The sequence below is a fragment of the Acomys minous genome, assembly GCF_964271855.1.
Source record: "Acomys minous genome assembly, chromosome: 13".
Taxonomy (NCBI): Eukaryota; Metazoa; Chordata; class Mammalia; order Rodentia; family Muridae; genus Acomys; species Acomys minous.
The window spans coordinates 86,304,629-86,328,771 of NC_140495.1; the positions used below are offsets into that span (position 1 = coordinate 86,304,629).

The 24,143-nt window shown below is 44.0% G+C and overlaps 2 protein-coding genes and 1 long non-coding RNA gene across 8 annotated transcripts in view; 2 read left to right on the forward strand and 1 right to left on the reverse strand.

Annotated features, from left to right (window-relative positions):
• The window catches only part of GCC2 (GRIP and coiled-coil domain containing 2), a 70,235-nt gene extending 66,817 nt beyond the window's left edge, over positions 1-3,418 (forward strand). For all 5 annotated transcript variants that reach the window (XM_084753559.1, XM_084753560.1, XM_084753562.1 and 2 more), the window contains one exon: positions 1,912-3,418. In XM_084753559.1, the coding sequence (XP_084609685.1) occupies positions 1,912-1,982 (71 nt within the window). In that variant the 3' untranslated portion in view covers positions 1,983-3,418. The remainder of the gene's footprint in view (positions 1-1,911) is intronic.
• A 7,302-nt stretch (positions 3,419-10,720) lies between these two features.
• LIMS1 (LIM zinc finger domain containing 1) overlaps positions 10,721-24,143 on the forward strand; it is a 106,360-nt gene continuing 92,937 nt past the window's right edge. Inside the window, exon 1 of one of the 2 annotated variants that reach the window (XM_084753590.1) lies at positions 10,721-10,922. In XM_084753590.1, the coding sequence (XP_084609716.1) occupies positions 10,891-10,922 (32 nt within the window). In that variant the 5' untranslated portion in view covers positions 10,721-10,890. The remainder of the gene's footprint in view (positions 10,923-24,143) is intronic. The other variant, XM_084753591.1, reaches the window with a different exon arrangement.
• The window catches only part of LOC311581413, a 36,959-nt gene continuing 26,472 nt past the window's right edge, over positions 13,657-24,143 (reverse strand). The window contains exon 2 of the long non-coding RNA XR_014773771.1: positions 13,657-14,521. This is a non-coding gene — a long non-coding RNA (uncharacterized lncRNA). The remainder of the gene's footprint in view (positions 14,522-24,143) is intronic.

Below are 24,143 nucleotides of genomic sequence, written 5' to 3' on the forward strand. Positions count from 1 at the left end.
AAGTACCTATGACTTCTTCTCTAATGATAGGTTCTATTGAATGAGAAACAAAACTCAAAATAAAGGTTACCAGGTGGGCCAGGTGTAGTGGTGTATGCCTTTAGTCCCAGCATTTGGGAGATATAGGCAGGCAGATCTCTGTGAGTCCAGGACAGCTAGGGACAGAGAAACTCCATCTCAGAGAAAAAGAAAAGAAATGGATGAAAAACCCAGAAATGTGAGAGAAAGAAAGCACTGGACAGATGTTTAGTTGAAGTCCTGTCCTTCTGTGTGGAATGTCCTTTCCCTCTGGTTTGCCTCAGATTCTTAAGACAAGCTGGTGGACACGTAGCTCAGTAGAATGTTTGCTTAGCATGCAAGAGGCCCTGGGTTCCATCCCCATCCCTGCCTTAAAAAATGTGGAACATATCTAATCCCCGCACTCAGGAGGTAGCAAAGGGGGCTTAGGAATTCAAGGTCACCTCGCCTGGCTAGTCTACGATACCTGAGGCCCTGTGTTTGGAAGGGGAGGGGCAGCAGTTTTGTTTGTTGTTACTATAAAGTGAACTTTATTATGAGAAAACTGCTTTCAAATGAGTTGGGAAAGTTTTAAGACCCCTAGAGAAACATACCTAATGACCGTATAGGAAAAGTGCTTTGTGCTGGACTCTTGGGCTTGTGACATGCCTTCAAGATTAGAAAGGAAATTCAAGAGAAACAGCTGGTGGGAAGAGAATCAAAGAGGAGCTTGTGGTACCTGGGCTAGTCTGAAATTGTGTATGTATTTTGGCATAAACATGTTTCATAAATGGCATCATTTAGCAACAATAAAGTTCTAGGGGCTCGAGAGATGGGTCAGTAGTTAAGAGCACTGGCTGTTCCTCCAGAGGAGCTGAGTTCAATTCCCAGCATCCACAACAGCGGCAACTGTAGTACCAGGGGACCTGATGTCCTCCTCTGGCCTCCACAGATGTTGCACAGGCATATATGTAAATGAAATACTCAGACACATAAAATAATGATGATAAAAATTTAAAAGACCTAAAAGGAGAAAAAAAAGAGTAGGATAGAGATAGTAAATAAAGAGATTTTTCTAAGACTGATTAAAGATTCAAACCCCAATGATTTCAGATAGGATAAAAACAAAGTCTACCTCTGTTCATATAAGCTAAGAAAAAAGCCAGCCGGGCATGGTGGCGCACGCCTTTAATCCCAGCACTCAGGAGGCAGAGGCAGGTGGATCACTGTGAGTTCGAGGCCACCCTGGTCTACAAAGTGAGTTCAGGACAGCCAAGGCTACACAGAGAGACTCTGTCTCAAAAAACCAAAAAAAAAAAAAAAAAAAAAAAAGAAAGAAAGAAAAAAAGAAAGAAAGAAAAAAGCCATGCTAAATTCAACAGTGATGCTGTGCAGGTGCCTGTCATCACATTGGGCTCCATTCCATACCGTGCTCTTAAATTCAGAATAAGGTCATGCATGGTGGGGGTACACACCTGTAATCCCAACAGTCGGGAGGCAGAGGCAGGCACTTTGATGTGAGTTTGAGGCCAGCCTGGTCTACAGAGCAAGTCCAGGACAGCCAGGACTCTGTTACACAGAAATAAACTTGTCTCAAAAACCAAAACAAAGCCAGGCAGTGGTGGCACACGCCTTTAATCCCAGCACTCAGGAGGCAGAGGCAGGCGGATCGCTGTGAGTTCGAGGCCAGCCTGGTCTACAGAGTGAGACCAGGACAGCCAAGGCTACACAGAGAAACCCTGTCTTGAAAAAATAAAACAAAAAAGAAGAAGAAATTCAGAATAATAATTAATGTGTATTTCATAGTGCCTGTAATCAATGAGATAGATATTATTTGCTTATGCTGTGTAGTGATTTCCTATTGATATTTCACATTGATAACATTTAATACTTTCTTTTTTTAATTTTCCAAAGGTGAGGAAGAAAATGCTTCCCGTTCCTCTGGATGGGCATCCTATCTGCATAGTTGGTCTGGACTTCGATAGATTGATGGAAAGAAAATCCTTTATTGACTTAACAGAATTCATTTGGAAAAGAATGGTTGTTATTATTTGATCAGGAAGTATCTGTTCACATCCTCTGACGACTGTATATATGTATAGCAGAGGTATTTAGAATCTCAGCTTGTAGTAAAAGGACAAGAGCTTGAAGTAAGGATACCGGTCGTCCACCGCCATTCGTCCACCGCCCTCCACTCAGCACCATGGCCACACGGTCTCTGTGATCTCCCATGCACAGAGCAAACAGCTCATTCCTACACTCTGAAACCCAGAAGTCACTCGTGTCTGAGGAGTACTGTGAATTTTGAAATTGAACTAAATTTTGGTACTATACTAAATGGAGAATTTAAGCTTTTAAAATAATGTTTCAAGATTAAGGAAATGCTTTACATGTTTATTAAGGGATTATGAAGTAAATACGCTATGGTTAATTATGAGCCTATATTAAATTGCAATTTAGTCAGTTGCTTTAGAATAACCCCACCTACATTTGTTGTTTTCAAAATGCACCCTCATACTGGTGATGTGCCCCCCACTGAACAGGTGGGCCCACCTGCCTGTGTTCCTATGGTGTCTCCAGGCTCTTAATGTGCTGCCACTACTCATAAACCATGAGTCTGTTTTGAGAATTCCCGGCATCTCAGAACAATGCCTGTCTTACTCAGCATTACATCACATGTGAACCTGGTGCTTCCAGTGCTGTTCAGGTAGTCTTGTTCCTCAGCATGACCCCAGGGGGCTCTGCTCCCTGTGGGTGAGTAAGCCTAGCTGCGGGTGGGCTGGCTACTCACCTTTATGTCACTGGAAATACTCTATTGACAAGATGAAAATTGTGCTCTTAAATTTGGGGATTATATTTAATATATAATTTATTGATAAATAACCACATAAATAACAACTAGAGTTGTTAACTTACAGTTTCTTCTCCAGTTTTCAGTCTCAGCTAGAAACCTGACTCTGTATTTCAGTCACTATAAATACTGGTTTTCAACCTGGGTTGACTGAAATTTGCTGCTGACATGTTAAGTTTGCTCTCTTAAAGCTGTCTATCTCTCAGTTTTGGCTCCGCCTGTGTTAAAACAGACCTAACTAATTAGTGTGCTGACTAAAATGCATAGATCTCAAAGCTGACTCTAGAAGTTGAGTTTTCTTAACTTCATAAACTGTGAATATAAGTGTGCCCAGCGGCATCCGATGTAATTTTAGTAATATTTAAATAAACTCCATGTTGTCTTTGGGCCTACTATGCCTTTTGAAGTCTGTATAAACTTGTTTTGAAATGTAGTCTGTTCATATGAATATAATAAAAATACCTTTTGCATGGTAAAATTTACTTTGATTACAAAAGATATATATGCTTTTTGTGACCAGCAATAAGGAACTGTAATAAACAATATTTCTATTAAATGCATTTAACTATATATTATATTTTCATGTTGTTTTTCTGTTAAACGCTCTCCTTGGCATTTTAAATTTCATTGTGAGGTGGAGCTGCAAACTCCTTTCCTACTGTCCTCCATGGCTGGGACCTGTTGCTCCTGACTAATGTCTTACAGCCTGAGCTACTCAGCAGACTAGGGCAGAAAAGTTCCCTTCAGCTCAGGATTTGAGGCCAGCCAGGTGAGACCACCCAGCCTCTTAAGAGAACAGAAACTACCAGACATGGTAGCACGTGCCTTTAATCCTAGGATGCTGAGGAACGTGGATCTCTATAAATTTGAGGCCAGACTGGTCTGCTTAGGGAGTTCCAGTCCAGCCAAGGGCTATATAGTGAGACAATGTTGAGAGGGAGAGACACAGACACTCACCAGCTGGACCTAGAGACCACACGTGCCTTTGTTTGGGCAGTGTAGACATGGATTCAGCCTCAAAATGACTTTGGAGGGGAAAGGTTCTGCACAGTTCATGCAAATTCCCTTGAACTAGGCTATAGGGGGAGGCAGAGCAGAGAGAAACACAAGTCCTCTGAAAAATAGGGAGGGAGTGAGCATGGCCCTTGCCTAGTAGTAGTTAGTGGGTCTGAGGCACTCAACCAGTTCAATGTTCACTGCACTGTGCCCCTAACAACTTGTTCCGACACTTTGTACATACCCAGAGCTGGAGCTGAAATCCCACTTGAGACTAGGTACAGTGCTATGACTGACCCTGGACTTGGTCTGCAGCTAGTATTGAGATGCCTTTTGTTGTGGCAGTGCATACAGATACTTCCTTGTGTACTGTTCTCACCCTGGTCCTCTACTGCGCCCCCCCCCATCATTCCTCTTACGGACCTCCTTTCTTTCCTCAGATCATCCTGTCTTCTACTGTCCTGTCTCATTAATCCTACTGTGTTTTCTCCTTCCTCTCATAGATCTTTTCACTCCCTCTCATGGTCCCTTTCTACTCTCATAACCTATACATATTTATGGTCATATATTTATATGCATATAAATTTATATTCTGCACATAAGAATAAGGTATTATTCTGGCTTTTTTTTTTGGCTTTAGCATGATCTCTAATGGCATTTAATTTTCCTGTGACTGCTATCATTTCATTTTTTTTTTTAATTTATGTATACAGCGCTTTACCTGTATGTACAACTATACGTCAGAAGAGGGCACCAGATCTCATTGTATGGTTTGGAGCCACCATGTGGTTGCTGGGAATTGAACTCAAAGACTTCTGGAAGAGTAGGCAGTGCTCTTCACCTGGGTGCTTCCTTCTGTAAACTAACTTTACCTTCATTTGGGACTAAAGGCATATACCACCATGCCTGGACCTAAGATTTACTTTACCTTATACTCACTCTATACCAGGCTGGTTTTGAATTCAGATCTGTTTGCCTCTGTCCCCTGCATTAAAGGTGTGTTTTTATTCTAGCCAGATCACACAGACCTAGAAGTTCTTTTGTTGTTGTTGTTTGTTTGTTTGTTTGTTTCTTTGAGACAGGGTTTCTCTGTGTAGCCTTGACTATCCTGGACTTGCTTTGTAGACCAGGCTGGCCTCGAACTCACATTGATCCACCTGCCTCTGCCTTCCAAGTACTGGGATTAAATGCAGGTACCACCACTGCCCAGCCTAGAAGGTCTTTACATGTGATCTCTTGCCAAAGCAGCCATGTTCTTAATTAACATTCCTCTACACCAAAGTCCAACTGAGGACTCTGTAAATATATTTTTTGTTTGTTTGGTTGGTTCGTTGGGTTTTTTGTTTTGTTTTGTTTGAAATTGACTTATTTTTATTTTATGAGTATTTTCCTGCATGTATATATGTGCATGATGTGCATGCAGTGTCCTTGGAGGCCAAAAGAGGGCATTAGATCCTAGGGAACTCAAATTACAGGTGTTGTGAGCAGCCATGGAGGTGCTGGGAACTGAACCTAGGACCTCTACAGGGGAATCTAGTGCTCTTACCCTGTGAGCCATCTCATGAGTGTGTGGCTGCATGACACATATATGTGGAGGCCAGAAAAGAACTTTTAAAGTTTGGTTCTATTGTTGGACATGGTAGAACATGCCTTTAATCCGAGCACTTGGGAGTCAGAACCAGGTGGATCGCTGTGAGTTTAAGGCCAGCCTGGTCTACAAAGTGACTCCAGGACAGCCAAGGCTACACAGAGAGACTCAGTCTTGAAAAACAAACAAAAAAATTGGTTCTATCAACTGTGTGGATACCAATTCAAACTAAGGCTGTTTACCTGCTAAGCCATCTTGCTAGCCTCGAAAAAGATTTTCATTATTCATATGAAAAAAGAGAAAATTTATCAACCTGGGAAACAGTGACTAAACTAGTCTTGTGTTCACATTACTGTTAAGTGTGTACAAGCTCTCTTTGGTGAGAATACACTTGCCAATGTGGGCAGGTGCAGCCGTAATTTCCTTCACATGTCTGGCTGGTCCGCAAAAGCAGGGTTTCTATTCCTCCCATCATAACCAAAGTAGGATTCAGAATTTTTCTGAGTAATTTCAAAGGGGGCTTACATTAGATATATTTGATGGTATTTAAGATCAGTATAGCAGACCTCAAGGAGGAAGGAGCAGAGAACAACAGACAGTAGTACCGAACTGTGGGAAACAGCAATTTTTCATGGCAAGCTTTGGGAGGTGTTGTTTCCTGTAGTCTGCCTGAAGGTGAGTGTAGTGTTTCCGAGAGCATGAAGGCTGCCGGGGAACTCTCCTCCATCGGGAGAACTAGCTGAAGTTGATGAAGTTCTTGCTTCATCAGCAAATCCCGCTAGGGAGATGGGCAGCTGATCAAGATGACCCTCAGTGACCCTTCAGAGCTAGATGCAGCAGAGTGAAGAGGCCTATGAGAAATACGTGAAACATGGCGCCTGTCTGTCCTCCAGATAAACAGTGTCAAGTAGTAACCTGCCCCAGCATGCTTGTCTTGAATTAGTGGATAACAGAAGACTTGAAATAATTTTGCGAAGTACTGCTGGAAAAGAAACTATTCTCAAGAGTGCTACTTGAAGAAAGTCCCCCAACTTCCTAATGGGCACAGATAAACATAATGTACATCTTAAAAACAGAAAACAAACAAACAAAAACACACACACCCAAAAAAAAAACCTGTTAGACTAGGCATTTAGACTAAAGGCTAGCTAATCTCTGTGTTCAAAATTCATGAGATTACTTATAATAAAAAGTGCTTATGAAGTTGGGTGTTGTGACACATTACCCTTTAATCCCAGCACTTGACAACTGGAACAAGGCCAGTATGTTCTATGTAGCAAGTTCCAGGTCAGCCATAGTTACATGGTGAAAGCCTACCTTTAAAAGATAGTCGTTAAGCCATCCATGGTAGCACACGCCTTGAATCCCAGCACTCAGGGAAGAGAAACAAGTGGGTCCCTGTGAGTTCGAGGCCAGCCTGGTCTACAAAGTGAGTCCAGGACAGCCAAGGCCACACAGAGAAACACTGTCTTGAAAAACCAAGACAAAATAAATAGTGGCTATAAGAACTCCATACCTCAGGATAACAATGAAAGTCTTCCATAATATTGTAATTCACTTAGTTGCTACTCTACTCCTCTGAAGAGACACCATGACCAAGGCAACTTCTATAAAAGCATTTAATTGGGGTCTGGTATACAGTGTCAGAGAGTTAGCCTGTTGTCATCCTGGTGGGAAGCATTGGTGTTGGAGCAGTTGCTGAGAGTTTTATTTCCTGATCAGCAGGCAGCAAGCAACAGGCAGAGACAATGAGACTGGGCCTGCCCCGGGCTATTGAAAACCTAAAGCCCACTTCCAGTTACACCTCTTGTCCAGCAAGACCACATCCACTCCAACAAGGTCCCGTCCCACCGCCATTCCCAACAGTCTACCCTCCGGGTTTATTGCTGAGCTATTTCTCCAATGCCTTTTTTTTTTTTTTTTTTTTTTTGGTACATATTGTGAATGAAATATTGTATTCAAATAAATACTTAGAAATGAAGTCAGACTGGGTTCCGATGAACGTCACTGATCTCATATGTGATAATGTAGGAGCACTGGGATTCTTCATGCACAGCTCAGTGGAGTGGAATTTTAGGAATGCTTAACTGTCCTATTCCCAGAAACATCTTACCCCAGTCCAAGCTTTTTTTTTTTTTTTTTTTTTTTTTTTTTGGTTTTTTGAAACAGGGTTTCTCTGTGTTGCCTTGGCTGTCCTAGACTCACTTTGTAGACCAGGCTGGCCTCGAACTCACAGTGATCCGCCTGCCTCTGCTCCACCGCCACCACGCCCGGCTTCCAAGCTTTTTTCTTAACCACATGAGAAATACGGGACTGGGTGTGTAGCTCAATGGTATAGTCCTTGCTTTCTTTCTATCTTTTCTTAATATGTTTTTTTGCTTGTTTGTTTTTTGTTTTATTTTATTTATGTTTGTTTGTTTGAGATGGGGTTTCTCTGTGTATCCTTGGCTGTCCTGGACTCGCTTTGTAGACCAATCTGGCCTCGAACTCACAGAGATTTCAGGAGAACACCACGGTGCCTGCCCAGTCCTTGTTTTCTGTACGTGAAGCCCTGGGTTCCTTTCTCAGGGTTGTAAACATCCTTGGTGTTCAGAGAATGTGATGGTGGGCTGAACTTGGTCATCAACTTCACCGAGTCTGGAATCAACTAAAATATAACGCATTGGGCAATCCTGTGAAGGTCCCCCCCCCCCCCAGGACAGGGTTTCTCTGTGTAGCCTTGAGTATCCTGGACTTGCTTTGTAGACCAGGCTGGTCTCAAACTCACAGTGATACTCCTGCCTCTGCCTTCCAAGTGCTTGAAGGATTTTTTTTTAAATCAGACTTTTGTTTTTTATTTTTGAGACAAGGTTTATTTGTGTAACCATGGCTGTTCTGGACTCAAAGTCACAACGATGTAACTTTGCTTTTGCCTGTATGCCCTCACTCTAGTGACAAGTTCATCTATCCTGTTTATTACTTTGCTGATACTTGAACTAACTTTTTTGGGCTTCCAATGTAGACTGAAAACAAGCAACTCTCCAGGAATGTTCCAGGCCTTAGGCACCAGATTTGGATGGCTGAGACATCCAGCTTGTAGGCAGAGCAAATTACAGATTCTCTTGGCTTCTTCAGTGTGAATTTGAACCTAGGATATTTAGAGTCCAAGATTTCACTCTGAACTAATCCATAATGCTGCCCACTACATAGTGAATTTTCCCCCTATTATTATAAAAAGGGATAAAAATATGATAAAACTCAGTGCTGAAGATACAAGAATTATTTAATGGAAAGAGTTTTCCCTTGTTCTCTTATTACATATTTATCTGGTGGAGACAGAATGAGATGGAAAACAAGAAAATTTTTTTCTTTGTTTTTATTTTGTTTGTTGGAGACAGGGTCTATGTAGCTTTCACTATCCCGGAATTCACTTTGTAGACCAGACTGACCTTGAACTCTCAAGAGATTCACCTGCCTCTACCTTCTGAGTGCTGGGATTAAAGGCGTGGGCCACTGTACCTGGCTCAGAAAAATGTATTTTTAACTATATTTTGAATACACTCTATATGATAGTCCTTTGTGGGGCTGGAGAAATAGCTCAGCAAAGAAGCATGCTGGCTGCCCTTGGAGAGAATTCCAATTTAGCTCCCAGCACCCAATGGCAGCCCAGAACCATCTGAACCCCAGTTCCAGGGAATCCAAGACTGCCCTCTAAGGTGGCTCACAGACATACATGGATGTACTCATATACATAATATTTTTGAGAAATTTTGCATGTGCCAGGCGATGGGTGGCGCATACCTTTAATTCCAGCACTCAGGAGGCAGAGGCAGGTGAATCTCTTGAGTTCAAGGCCAGCCTGGGCTGCAGAGTGAGTTTCAGGATACACAGAGAAACACTGTCTCAAAACAAAAAACAAACCAACGTAAACAAAAAATTTGCATGTACTTTGTATGTCTGAGTGCTTATGCACACACGCGAAAAACTTCCAGATATTAAATCTTGTTTTAAAAAGCTGATTGTTGGGCTGGAGAGATGGCTCAGCGGTTAAGAGCACTGACTGCTCTTCCAGAGGTCATGAGTTCAACTCCCAGCAACCACATGGTGGCTCACAACCATCTATAATGTGATCTGATGTGCATTGTATACATAATAAATAAATAAATCTTAAAAAAAAAAAAGCTGATTGTTGACAGCCAGAACAAAAGTAAAATAGTCACTGAAACATCATTTCTTTATCCTAAAATACTGTCGAGTTGAGCAATTCAATCCCATTTTCTAGAACAACCCCGTTTTTCCAAGCTTTCTTTGTGGCAGACATTGGTCAACCACAGAAGTAGAATCACTCCGAGAGCACATTCCACAGATGGTGGAACTATGACGAAGCAAAAAGCCACTAACCAAAAGGCGGCCAGTTTTTACCCAACTGTCCCAAAATGGCAGCAAGACTTTTCTTTTGGAAGCCAAAAAATCTTAAATTCTATTTCGTTACATTTATTTATTGATTGATTGTGTGTATGTGTTTGGAGGTCAACGGACAGTTGGAGATGGCTTTCACCCTAAGGGCCCCAGGGATTGAACTGTTGTTGAGCCATCTTGTAGACCTGCACCCCTCCCCACCCCCCACCCCCACCCCCGCCAAAGTTAAACTTCTAATAAGAGCACACTAAGTTCCCTCAGGCTGGACGTGGCCATTCTGGAAGAGACCTCCACCCTTGAAGACAGACTTGCAGGACATCCTCTTTGGCACACTCTCCTCCAGACAGAACCAGGTGGCCCATCGCCAAGTTGAGTCAGACCCTCTAGCCAAGGGTAGTCTTGCCCGTCTTTTGAGCAGTCACACCCTCCCAAATGTTCCCGGTGAGTTAAACGCTGTAGCTCTCCGGGAGTGTCCGGGGGAAACCCTCAGAACACCCATAAGCCTCTCTGCCTGCCTGGGGCTAAGAAGAAGAGCCTACAGCCAAACTTGGAGAAATCAGGCTTGGGTCGGGGCCGAGGAAGGGGTGGAACTATGTGGAGGGAGGGGGAGCTATGACGATTCACAGGCGGGGACAAGACCCCCTTCCGCCCAATGCTGGAGGGTCTCCGCTGCGCTCCCCCCCTCCAAGACACCGCCCTCTTCACTTAGCCCCGCCCCCTGCCCCCTCTCTCACCCAGCCAACACTCCACCCCAGCACCCCGCCCCACCTCCGCCGACCTTAGCCCCGCCCCCAGGAGGCTTCGCCCCGCCCCAGCCCTGCTCCGGCCGGACTTAGTCCCGCCCCCCCTCACCAGCCGAGGCCAGGGTTCTTCGGGGCGTGGTCAGCGCCGCCATTTGCGGGCCACGACGGGCTTAGAGGCCGCTGGGCCGCCCCTTCCCGCCCCCTTCCTGCGTGGGACCGGCCCTCCAGTCGGCGGCTCGTCGCTGCAACGAGGGAAGAAGGTGCGGCCGCCGCGGCGGGGACTGAGGCCACAGAAGGACCCGGTGTGGACCGCGGAGATGCTGGGCGTGGCGGCAGGGATGACCAACAGGTACGGGCGCGTGCGCGCGCGCGCGCTCTGGGACCGCCGCTGCCAGAGCCTCTCCCGGGCCGGCGGACGGACGGGCGGGCGGGCAGCAACCTTTGCCTCCCCGCCGCCGCGCGGCCTGCAGCTGGCGAGAGGCCCGGACACGCGCCCGCCCAAGCCCGAGGCGGGAGAGGCCTTCGTGGTCCTGCTGAGCTGTCCTGTGTGGCTTAGGGGTGGGAGGTCAGAAGCTGTCCCAGAGCTTGGCTCGTAGTAATTCACATTGTACCAGTAGGAAGGATGGAGCAGAGGGTCTCAGGACCGCACAGACTGTTGTATTAGAAATGAAAACAGACCTGTAAAATGTTTATTCGTTGAATAATGCATGGTATATTGACATGCATAACGCCTTTTAATGAAAAATAGTATACCTTGAACAGAAAAGTTAAGATGAACAGCCTGTTACATAGTTTACAAATCCTTCTTACGTCTGGTTTAGTAGAAAAAGCAGCTGCGTTCTCCTTTTGCATTGTCTGTTGTGATGTGTTTTGAATGAACTATTTAAAGGAAACTTGGTCTTAAATAGATGCACAGCTGGAAGACTAATATTCTAATAGCTTTTCCAAGTCGGAAGATGGTTTCTTAAAGGCTAGTTTTTGATTTGAAACCTGAGCTCACAGTTCCATGAAGATTCCTAGGACTGCCTTGTATTTGAATGGAACTGTTACTTACTGTAACAGTTTGTATTGGCTTACCCCATTAAGGAAGATCCCAGATGCTAACACGTCTTATTCATGTCTCTAAATGACCTTCGTTAAAAATCACCATCGGTTTCATTAAATTCGTAAGTATCTGGGAAACTGTCAAACTCAAGATGCAGTAATTTTCCAGCGTTGCAGTTTTCTTTCAGTGGAAACCGTGACTTTTCTCTCTACCAACAAAATATCGCCAGTTGTTGTCCTCAAAATTTAGTTTCAAGGAAATGTGTGCCAGATGTCTTAAGTCACCATGGTTATCTGTTATTCTTGCAATAGAAATGGTATTTCAAGGAAATGGCTTCTAATTCAGCCCAGTGCTTAACATAGCATGTGCTTTTCCTTGACACCCATGACTTTGGTATGTGACTGAAGCACTTTATGCACACTTAGCACCGGCTCCCCCCAAGCACCAAAGATGATCAAAGAGTTAAGAATTTGTCCAATCGCTATACTCACCATGGACAATTACTATATTCACCATGCACATTTTTCACCTGAAAAGGCTGTGTGGAGTATTGATGATAGGTAAGTGAAAATGTATGTGAGCTGTAAAGAAGAGCGGCTGTGCGGCACGTAACCTGAGTGAGAATGGGCTGTGATTGGTGTGGCTCTAGCACCCTCGAGTGTGTTTCTGGGCTGGTGGCCTTCCCTGATCCCATCCCTTTCTCACCCCAATCCCACTGTGTAGAATCTCATTTTTAGGCTGGCATTGAATTTGTCCAATCTAGCTTTTTCCTCTTTTCTCTTTTGGTTTTTTGAGACAGGGTTTCTCTGTGTAAACTTGCCTGTCCTGGACTGGCTTTGTAGACCAGACTGGCCTGGGACTCACAGCGATCCTCCTGCCTCCGCCTCCCTGATTGCTGGGATTAAAGGCCTGCGCCACCACCGCCTGGTTTGTGTAGCTTCTTGAGTGCTGGGGTTACAGATTGTGACCACCGTGAGTGCTCCCCACCTGCCCTCTTTTTTTTTTCATTAAGTACATCTATATTAGTATAATACCATTGCTATCAGACATCTACAAAGCCGAAGCTCTTGTACATGTTGAACAGGTAGCTCTCCATTCCTTGTTCCTCCAGCTCCTTTAGTTTTAACTCTTGAATACCTCGGATAAATGGAATTACACAGTCTGCATTGCATGCACCATAGTATGAATGTACAATAGTTTGTTGGACTCTTCACCTGAAAGGCATTTAGGTGTTTGCATTTTTAGGAAATGAAAAAGTTACTGTGGATGTTCATGTACAGGTTTTGGTATGAATATGTTTTCCCTTCCTGTGAAATAAAGGTCTACACGTATGAACTTAACAGATTGTATAGAAATATTGTGTTTAACTTCTTTTTGGTTTTTTGAGACAGGGTTTCTCTGTGTAGCCTTGGCTTTCCTGGACTCACTTTGTAGACCAGGCTGGCCTGGAACTTACATCGATCTGCCTGCCTCTGCCTCCCAAGTGCCAGGATTAAAGGCGTGCGCCACCATGCCTGCTTAACTTTGTAAGAAACTGACAGATTTGTTTCCGCCAGCATATACTGTTTCACTTTAAAGGGAAATTTAACATTCTTATCCTGTATGTAAAGAATTTAGAAAAACTATCACTGCCTTCAAAGTATTCCTTTTTCTCTTATTTTTGTTTTTCCGAGACAGGGCTTCTCTGTGTAGCCCTGACTGTCCTAGACTCACTTTGTAGACCAGGCTGACCTTGAACTCACAGTGATCCACCTGCCTCTGCCTCCCACGTCCTGGGATTAAAGGCGTGCGCCACCACGCCCAGCGATTTTTCTCTTTTTAATGATATGTATGTGCGTGGGCATGTGTGTCTGTGTGTGCATGTAAGTGCAGGGACCTAGAGGCCAGAGGACCCCCTCGAGTCTGGGGTTACAAGTGGTTGTGAGTTGCCTGACTTAGGTGCTAGAAATTGAACTTGGGTCTTCTGAAAAATCAGTATGTGTTCTCACCCATCGAGGCACCTTTCTCACCTGGTCCCAAAGTATTTTCTTTCTATCCTTTCTTTTTTCTTTTTCTTTTTTTTTTTTCCTTGGACTCACTTTTTAGACCAGGCTGGCTTCGAACTCACAGCAAGCAGCATGCCTCTGCCTCCCAAGTGCTGGAACTGAAGGCATGCGCCACCACGCCTAGCCCCAAAGTATTTCTTGAATGAGTGTTGACGTGTGGACTTTTTATTCTTGGGGAGTTTTTTGTTTGATTGTTTGGTTTTCGAAACAAGATTTCTGCTTAGTTATTAGGACTTAATAAGTAAGACTTGAAGAACAACCATGGATCCTAAAGCTATAGGGCAGTGCTGTTGTGAAGAGGGGAACTGTAGTGGCACTTAGTGTCTGTCTGTCTGTCTTTCTGTCTGTCTGTCTGTCTGTCTTTCTCTCTCTTTCTTTCTTTCTTTCTTTCTTTCTTTCTTTCTTTCTTTCTTTCTTTCTTTCTTTCTTTCTTTTCCCGAGACAGGGCTTCTCCATGTAACCCCTGGCTGTCCTGGAACTCGCTCTGTAGACCAGGCTGGCCTCAAACTCACAGAGATCCACCTGCCTCTGCTGGGATTAAAGGTGTGTGCCAACTTGCCCAGCTTTTGTTTGTGTTTTTAGAGTCTCCTAGCCTAGGCTAGCCTTGAACTTAACTATGTAGTCATAGTAACCAAGAATGTAAAGTAGCCAAGGATGTAAGCCAAGGGTGATTTTGAGTTTTTCATCCTCCTCTTGAATACTGGAATGTTCCCCAGCCCCGAATTTCCTTAGTTCTTTAATTGTTCTGTGAGCTGCAGTCTTAGAGAAAAATGATCCATCAGCATTGTGCCCTTAATTGTTTGATTATTTATTTATTTTGGAATTGTGCTATATTGATTTTAGCATTTGCACTCTTCCCTTTGTGTGAGCCTCCTGGCTCCTCTCCTTGGTTCTTTATGTTGTTAAGTGTGGGTACTGGAAGTGAGCTTTTTCTCCTTCTCCTTCACCTTAGAAGCCCATAATGGAAGAGCAGAGCTTAATTCTGCAAGTGTGTTTTCAGGAATGTACATTTGTTTGTCAGATACTCATCCAAATATGCCTAAGTACAGGACAGACCATATTCATATTCCTTTTTTTTTTTCCTGGTTTTTTGAGACAGGGTTTCTTTGTGTAGCCTTGACTGTCCTGGACTTGCTTTGTAGACTAGGTTGGCCTCGAACTCACAGTGATCCACCTGCCTCCCGAGTGCTGGGATTAAAGGCGTGTGCGCCACACATCTAAGAATATTCATATTCTTAAGTAGGGTTGCACTAAAATAGCAGGAAAAACACATCAAACCACCTGTTGACTTTACAGTTTTTACAGCTACTCTAAGCTATGGTTTCCCATTTACATTACCTACTGAACTGTTGCCTCATTGTATTCCTAAAACCTTAAGCTATTTAAAGCAAGAATCGCACAACCCGTTCCCTTATGCTAAGCCTTTTCTATTGGTGGGCTTTTATTGTTCTTAGTTTTGTGTATGGGTGTTATGCTTGCATGTGTGTATGTGTGTGGACCCTGTGAGAGCAGTGCCCACGGAGAGCAGTGGATCCCCTGGAACTGCAGTTTTAGAAGCTGTGAGCCACCATGTAGGCACTGGAAATGGAAGCTGAGTTTTCTGCAAGAATAGCCAGTGCTCTTAACTGATGACCATCTTTCCAGCCTCCAGCAGTAGGGACCTTATGTCTCCTCATCCTGATGTTATTTAGCTCCTTTATTTGACAGCGTCAGATATTTCCATAGTGGAGTGCGAGGACTGGACTGGATATTTTTCCTGCCCCCTGCTCCCTTTCATGTTGAAGTACATTTTGGGTCTTTGATGAGTGTGCCAACTTTTATTTTTATGTGTATGGATGTTTTTTGTGTGCATGCAAGCATATGTATCACATCCTTGCAGTGTGGAAAAGGGTATTACAGTTGGTTGTAAACTGCCGTGTACTGGGACTCAAATCTGAGTCCTCTGGAAGAGCAGCCAGTGCTTTTAACTGCTGGGCCATTTCAGCAGCCCCACGTCTGCAGTCTTTTCGTTTTTCCAGACAGCTTTTCTCTGTGTAGCCATGGCTGTCCTGGAACTCACTTTGTAGACCAGGCTGGCCTCCAACTCAAGAGATCTGCCTGCCTCTCCTGAGTGCTGGGATTAAAGGCGTGTGCTACCACGGCCTGGCTGCCTGCAGACTTTTAATAGCAGGGTGGAAGCTATAGAAAAAGCAAACTCTGGATAGTGAACTCTGAAGAGTGCCTTCTGTTAGGGGTGAGGAATTTGGTATTGGAAAGTAACGCATGCTGGCCTGTGAGTAAAATGGAAAATGCTAGGAAACGATGTGAATGCTGGACATGGTGGCTAACCCCGTTAATCCCAGAACTTCGGAGGCAGAGGCAGGCTGATCTCTATGAGTTCAAAGCCAGCCTGATCTACAGAGTGAGTTCCAGGACAGCCAGGGCTACACAGAGAAACCCTGTCTTGAGGAGTTGGGGGTTGGGGAAGTACTTGTTGCACAAGCACAAAGACCCGAATTTTCACCCATAGCACCACATAAAAAGGTGGGCTGGCCATGCACCCACCTGTAGCCCCAGTGCTGTGGGGGGGGGGTGGAGATGGGATGGGGATCAGTGGGACTTGCTGTAATTGTGGCCTTATGACTCATGTCTGTACCACGAGTCGTGTGATTCTGCCTTTGAAATTTTAACTGGTATACCAGAGCTTGTACCAGCCATTGCAAAATGCAGAATCCCTCAACTCTGCTTTGTGTGGAGAGCTGAAGGACTAACATTCCAGAAGATCTGCTTTCCTCAGGCTGTCTCCTGCTAGCACACGTAATAGAGAATCAGAGCAGTCAGTCAGTCAGTCAGTCAGTCATTTCAGAAGTCATCTCGTCCCTCTGGGCGGGTGGTCAGCCCTGGTTCTGCCATTCGTGCTGTTGCTGCTTCTCTCCTTTGGCTTCTGCACCTTCCCCTTAGTATGTCTCTGTGTAGAGAGGTTTTTGGGTACACCAAGGCTCGTGAGTCTGCCATTCTTAGGAGCAAACAGGGCTGTGATGTAGTCAATTGCTTATAATATTGTGTAGGCAGATTTCCTTTCTACACGTTGACGTATAGATGTACCTTTACGACATAGACTGTAGAAGAGCCTCCTTTGTCTCTTGTTCCCTGTCAGTGTGGCTGAGAATTAGGGCTGGATAGATGGCTCAGAGAACACTTGCTCTTCCAGAGGACCCAAATCCAGTTTCTCTCACTCTTGCCTGACAGCTTCCGGTCATTGTAACTCCAACCCCAGGGCATTTGACACCGTCTTACAACCTCCATGAGCACCTGCATAACATGTACTTACGTCGAGAGAAACATACATATAAAGAAAAATAAATCAAAATTCTGAATTCATTCTAAGATAAACAATGATGAAGTTCATTAGGAAGAGGTGTTTTTTAAAGTTAGATTTAATGTAAATCCTGGTAGTGTTTGTTTGCTTTTGTTTTTGTTTTTTCGAGATGGTCTCATTCTGCAGCTCATGTTGGCCTGGAACTTACTATGTGACCTCATGTAGCCTGGAACTCTAAATGATCCTCCTGTCTCAGACTCCCTAGTGCTGAGATTACAGATGAGAGCTACCAAGCCCAATTACAGATCTTGAATACAGTTTTAGTATCCTCACTCCACAAAACAGTTAGACTGTACCGTGCACACTTACCATAATGTAAATTGAGTAGTGTGGAGTGGACCAGGTTATTTTGACAGGGAGGTGGGGATGTGATGAGAGGGAGGATAGTTGAGGCATGATTGTGACTTTGTAACTGGAATTTTAGGGCACAGGCCAAGCTCCAGCAGTCTTAGAAAGGCAGTGTCAGCCACCCGTCCCAACTTACCAATTAATGTGTTATTGATGAAAAGCAAAGAAAGATTTCAGTCAGCATTGGGAAGAGAAATAAAAAAGGGTTCAGTAGGCCAAGTTCATCTGTGGGGTGATGGCATGGGCTTTAGTTTAAATGGAGTAAATTTGGAGCGCTGTGTAGGTAAGCAGTCCTGGTCGAGGTGTGTCTGGCTAATCCTGTGTCAGTTCGTGTTCTGCAAGGTGTGCTGAAGAAGGTTAGGGAACCCATCTGGTTCAAGATGGTTACTCCAGCTCCAGGGCACGTAGCCTCACCCATCACAATAGAACTGCTTATATTTGGAGAGTGTTCTGCTCTGTGTGGCCCTGCTCTTCCTAGAATCCACAGTAATACGAAGCTTTCTGACACGTGACTTACCTTAGCACCTTCCGCCTTACAGAGGATGGGATGAGTTAGGTAGACAAACAGTTCTTGACAGTTTATCAAGGCTATGCAGGGTAAAAGAAATAGGCACAAATGGAGATGCCAGGCTTTAGCGTGCATTGTAACTGGTGAGCTTAGGTAGAAGTCACTGCCTTTTAGCAGAAGCAGCTTCTAAGTGTCTGTTACATCTCCTGCACAGATTTGCTTGCTGACTAGCTCCACGTGGCTGAGTACTTCCCTGGGTAGCTACTCGTTCTGTGAAACAGAAGCAGATCATAGACGTGGCGGGTGTTAAGCCTGTAATGAACTAATAGGGGGCCTTGGGCAATCTGATTTATATCTTCTCTCCAGCTCAGTTTATTCTTTGCATATCTCAGAGCCTCTAACTATAGGATAACCTTACTTAACCTCAGGCTTGTGTTGAACACATGTTGTTCTCATGCAGAGCTTTAGGAAAAAAATCAAATATTCACTCAGTTTTTCTCATTCAGAGGATTTTTGAGGGAATGGTGCCTAGAATATCACAGCTTGCCCGTCGCTACCTGCATTATAATATTTTAGTTTGGGGGAGGAGGCTTAGAAGGTGTCAGCATAATTCTTGTTTTATAATATAATGTAGACCGGCCCAGTGAAGAGTATAGTCTTTCTTAGAATCTGGAGACGGCAGTCTTGATTCAGCAGTGTAGATGTGGTACATTGGTAAAGTCACAAAGGTGAGGCAGGATAGAGAGCTAGGGGCAAGTTTGAGGATGTGGGGAAAGGAAAGAAATGTGATTGGAGCCTCTCACTAACTGAGAAGTAGGAATTCTAGTGTAATAAAGAAAGTCAGCATATGGGAGGCAGAGGCAGGCAGCCTGGTCTTACAATAGTGAGTCCCAGGGTACCAGAGCTACAGAGAGACTATCTCTCAGAGTAAAAACATTCTAGCCTAACTAGCAGTATTTGCTCTGAAGATTACCAATGTAGAGATGATATTCCCTTTAAAAGCTTTTTTGTTGGGCTGGAGAGATGGCTCAGAGGTTAAGAGCACTGACTGTTCCTCCAAAGGTCCTGAGTTCAATCCCAGCAACCACATGGTAGCTCACGACTATCTACAATAAGATCTGGTGCCCTCTTCTGGAGTGCAGTTGTATATGCAGGCAAAACACTGTATACATAATAAATAAATATACTTTGAAAAAAAAAAGCTTTTTTGTTGTTTATTTTATGTAGACGGGTGTTTGGCCTGAGTGTGTAGCGGCACATATGCCTGCCTGATGGCCAAGGAGGCCAGAAGAGGGACCTGCTGGGACTAGAGTTACAGACGGTTCTGAGTGCTGGGTGCTGGGAACTGAACCTGGTGCCCTGACAGAGCAGCTGTGGTGGTTAACTGTGGAACCATCTCCCCGCCCAAGATAATATTCCTTTTACACAGACATATTTAATGTTAAAGCAATGCTCGTGTTAAAATAGCAACGAAACATGTTTAAGGCCTGACATATGACTTTCAAATACAGCCTTATGTTTTACACACACACACACACACACACACACACACACACACACGGGGAATGTGGGGGGGGATAGAAAAAAAGTGTTAACTTCCCCTGTAACCCTTGTGACTCAGGTTTTACCTTATTATCTATAATCCTATATACCTCAGGAACCACCTTTCGATTTCACTTAAGTTCCTTAGCAGAGATTTGAGATACAAGGTCAGAATCCACCAAAAGCAATATATCTGGCTACTGTAAAGATACCTGAGATGCCCACACCATACTCTTGGGTGTTTTCTTTTCTTCCTGAGTACTTTTCCCCCTTAACTCCGTGCTTAAAATTAATAGTAAGATATCTTCAAGCTTCATACTTCCTTGTCCTGAAAATCTTTTCTGTAGTGAAATCAAAGAATCCAAATCTCTAAATGATGAAAGGATGTCCTTGGGTAGCTCTGGGCTCTGTTTCCACCACTGTTGCCCCTGACAAAGCCTTGGTAAATATGGACCAGAACCAGTTTTTCTTTTTTAAAAAATTAGCCTAAGAAAGTAAGAAGAGTTTGATGACTCTGTAAAATTGTGTTCATTATTAGATCATGTAGATCATTGAAAATATTGGAACAGGGAGCCGGGCACTCAGAAAGCAGAGGTAGGCGGATCGCTGTGAGTTCGAGGCCAGCCTGGTCTACAAAGCGAGTCCAGGATAGCCAAGGCTACACAGAGAAACCCTGTCCCGAACCTCCCCCTGCCCCCCCCCAAAAAGACTGGCGTCTTGGTTAAACCCAGGTGTTGGTTTTGTTTTTTCCTTTTCGCTTTCTTCTATTTGAGATCATTTTCCTTTACGCATTCAAAGAAGATAATTGTTTTTAAAGTATTGAATGTGCTTGAAATGCTAAGGAATTACCTTGGCCAAAATCTTGGCTTGTCTGGGTATAGCAGAGCTAGCCATGTTTATTGTGGATTCTTCCAGTTCCTTCAGAGTGGGATTTGTGCTGAGTGTGGTGATGCACATCTTTAACTTAGCACATGGGAGGCAGATGCAAGAGGATCTCTGTGAATTTGAGGCTACATAGTTCCAGGCCACCTAGGGCTACACAGTGAGACTCTGTCTCGAAATAAACAAACAAATGGAATTTGTGTAGCATGTTTCTTTGGTGTCTTAAGTGGCACCTTTGTTATCCATAAGAGGACTAAAGGAATGATTTAATGTTTTCAGAAGTGTGCTAGCTGACTAATTTTATGTCAACTTGACACAAGCTAGAGTCAAATGTAGGATATTTTTTTAATTAGTGATTGATGGGGGAGTGCCTAGCCTATCGTAGGTGGTGCCATCCCTGGGCTGGTGGTCCTAAGGTTCTATAAGAAAGCAGGCTGAGCAAGTCATGGGGAGCAAGCCAGTAAGCAGCACCCCTCCATAGCCTCTGCATCAGCTCCTGTCTTCAGGAGCTTGGGTTCCTGTTCTTACTTTCCTTAGTGATGAACTGTGACATGGACATTACTTTAGTTATGGTATTTTATGACAGCAATAGTAACCCTAAGGCATGCTATATTTAGTCATTGCCCTGTGTTAGCCACTTAACTGAAATACTGGAAGATGAGGTTTGGGCTGCAAGGCTTCTGCTGTTCTTTTTAAAGAAGAGTAGTGAACAGGGAGGTACACATGTGCTTTTGCTGTCTCTGGCACTCTACTATCTACTAGCTCTTGTCCTGGTTGTACACCATAGAAAACAATTTTCCATAACATAACTTTTTGTTTTGTTTTGTTTTTTTGTTTTTTGAGACAGGGTTTCTCTGTGTAGCCTTGGCTGTCCTGGTCCCGCTTTGTAGACCAGGCTGGACTTGAACTCATAGCGATCCGCCTGCCTCTGCCTCCTGAGTACTGGGATTATAGGCGTGCACCACCACGCCTGGCTTCCATAACATAAGAAAGGGACTTGGTGAAAAGCTGTAGGTCAGGACAGAAGAAAGACCTGGGATCTTAGTTGACCTATTGAGGTCGTCTCTCTTGAGTCAGCTCCAGCTGTGCTTCGTACTTCTTACTTGGCTTAAGATTCCCATATTGGGAGCAGGAAAGTCTGTCTAACCTTATTTGGACATGTGTTAATCTTGGTCTCTGAAGTCAGGGTTTTCCCCTTCCTATTTATTAAATTAAATATTAAATGAATAAGATACGTTAACATTACTCCTATTTGTTTGTTTGTTTGTTTGTTTGTTTGTTTGTTTTCCAGTGTAATCCACCTCTGGGCTCTATCCTCAGCCCTCAGGGTTTCCATATTCACTCTTAACTAAGGAGAAATGGATTGTAGAAAATAATAAATGGTTGGTGCTACTTTGAACTCTGTCTAATTTGGGGTTCCTATACCTCAATACCTTTCCAATACCCCCCCCCCCATCCCCATCCCTAGGTAGGAGAGAGAGAAGATTAGAAGGGAGAGAGGACATAGACCTCTTCAGACTTAGTTCTGGGTTCTTTGGAAAAATATCAGTCTCAGTCATCAGGATATCCAGCCGCAGCAAACAGCACACACAGCAGGACGAATAAGCAGCCTTCTTCCTCCTTCCGTCTCCTTGAAGCCCCTTCCTCTCTCTGTGGTCTGGTATTTATACCCTCTCCAAATCTTCAGAATTAAACTAACTGCAGCTGGCAAAGACCATGCCCCTCTCCAAGCCACAGGAGGCTGTTACCAGCTGTGGACAAACTAAAAGCAACTCCATAACCCACACTTGGGATTAAAACAAAAATTTACATAACATAGCTGAGTTTTTAAAGAAACCAAAATTTCCACTACAATAAATGTCGACTATAAGGATTTTACCTAATTTGTGACTGATCCTTAAACAGGCAAGCTAGGGCTTTTAGCATGTCATTTGGTGGGAAGATGTGTGCTTAGCTCAGGGTCATTCCCAAGCATGTAACACACAGACACATCATTAGTTGAAGAAGCTACTACTCACTAGAATGTACCCCATCTATCATATAGGAATTTTATTATTATTATTTTTTTGGTTTTTGAGACAGATTTTCTGTGTGTAGCCTTGGCTGTCCTGGACTCGCTTTGTTACCAGGCTGGCCTCGAACTCACAGCGACACAGCGATCCACCTGCCTCTGCGTCCCAAGTGCTGGGATTAAAGGTGTGTGCTACCACATCCAGCTTTCATATAGGATTTTTAAACGTTATTATTGTGTATGTGTGCATGATGTGCTTCTGAGTTGCATAGCATGGTTCTTGGTTTGAGGTCAGAGGACAGCTTTGTCGAGTTGTTCTGTTTTTTTCCCACTTGTAGTTGGATTCTAGGACCAAACTCAGGTTGCCAGGCTTGTGCAGCAAGTGCCTATACCCACTAAGTCTTCTCACTGGCCTTTATGTAGGCTTTTACGGGTACTAGAGAAACAACAAAGAAGACAGGCATTGTGGCACTTTTCTATAATCCTACCACTGAAGAAATTGAAGCAGGAAGATCATGAGTTCAAGGCCAGCCTGGGCTCTTTAATGAATTTGAAGGTATTTAAGATTACATAAGGAGGCCATGTCTTGGTAGTGGGGCATAGACAGACAGACAGACATAGTGGTGGGATGTTGGAAGAAGAGAATTTTACAGTAAAATAGAGCTATAGTAGGCCTTCAGGGGAGTGGTCCATGTGAAGTTGAAAAAGTATAGACTGAAAGAAACAGAATAGTAAGGCTGTTCAAGTTCGTAAGATAAAAACTAGAAGACACATCAGTAGCTAAGTGAGATGGCATGTAACTGCAATCCAGGCACCTGAGAGAATAAGGAAGGGGAACTGTAAGTTGGAGGCCATTCTGAGCTGCACAGTGAGTGAAAGAAGAGAGGGAAAGAAACAGAGACTGAGAGGGTCCTCATATACAAGATATTTTCAAGCCACCTCACTATGGGAGGTATCATATTAATGTAGTACTGATCAAATTTACCCCATTGAAATTTAACTGTAAATGCAGAAAAAAAAAATTCCTCGTGCTTACGAGGCATAGAGGAAGGTTGAAGTAGAGTGAAGACTCTTCATATAGGACCTCTATGTCATGGTCATGTCTAGTTAACCAAGGTCTTAAAGAAAAAAAGGGGGGGGGGAGAAAAAAGAAACCAAGATCTAGACAGATCTCAGCATCAGAAACCACTGCTGGGAACTGTAAAGTGTCAGGGAGAGTTCCATAAGGAATTAGAATTTATGTATGAGCCCATCATCAAGAGAGAACATGCTGTGCCTTCTGTAGACCTCCTAGTTCTAGAACAATCTAGGACTTTTTTTCTTTTCAGACCCACTCAGGACAGGCACGTCCTTCTGGATGACAGAATTATACTCTTGTATAAAGTACTCTTCTGTTGTTTGAGTACTTTAACTTTTGATTCTACACACACGCACACACACACACACACAAACACACACCCTCCAGTTTTTTGAGACAGGGTTTCTCTATGTAGCCCTGACTGTCCTGGAACTCTCTCTGTAGACCAGGCTATCCTGAAACTCAGTCTGCCTTCCTCTGCCTCCCCCTAAGTGCTTGGGATTAAAGGTGTGCACACCACTGCCCAGCTTGGTGCTCTTAAATAATTGTTGCTGTGTGGTGGCTGCAGATGGCCAGTGGCCACTGCTGTGTAAAGTTAAACAGCCAGCTGAAGACTCTGCCTCACACTTGGCAGGATCTAAAGGGAGTCGTGATAAAGGAGCCTTTGTTAGAAGTACCATCTGGGTTAGACTTTCTCTGAGGCAAGGTTCAGGATCACAGAATCTTAAGTGGAGGCTTTAGAAAGTGGCCCTG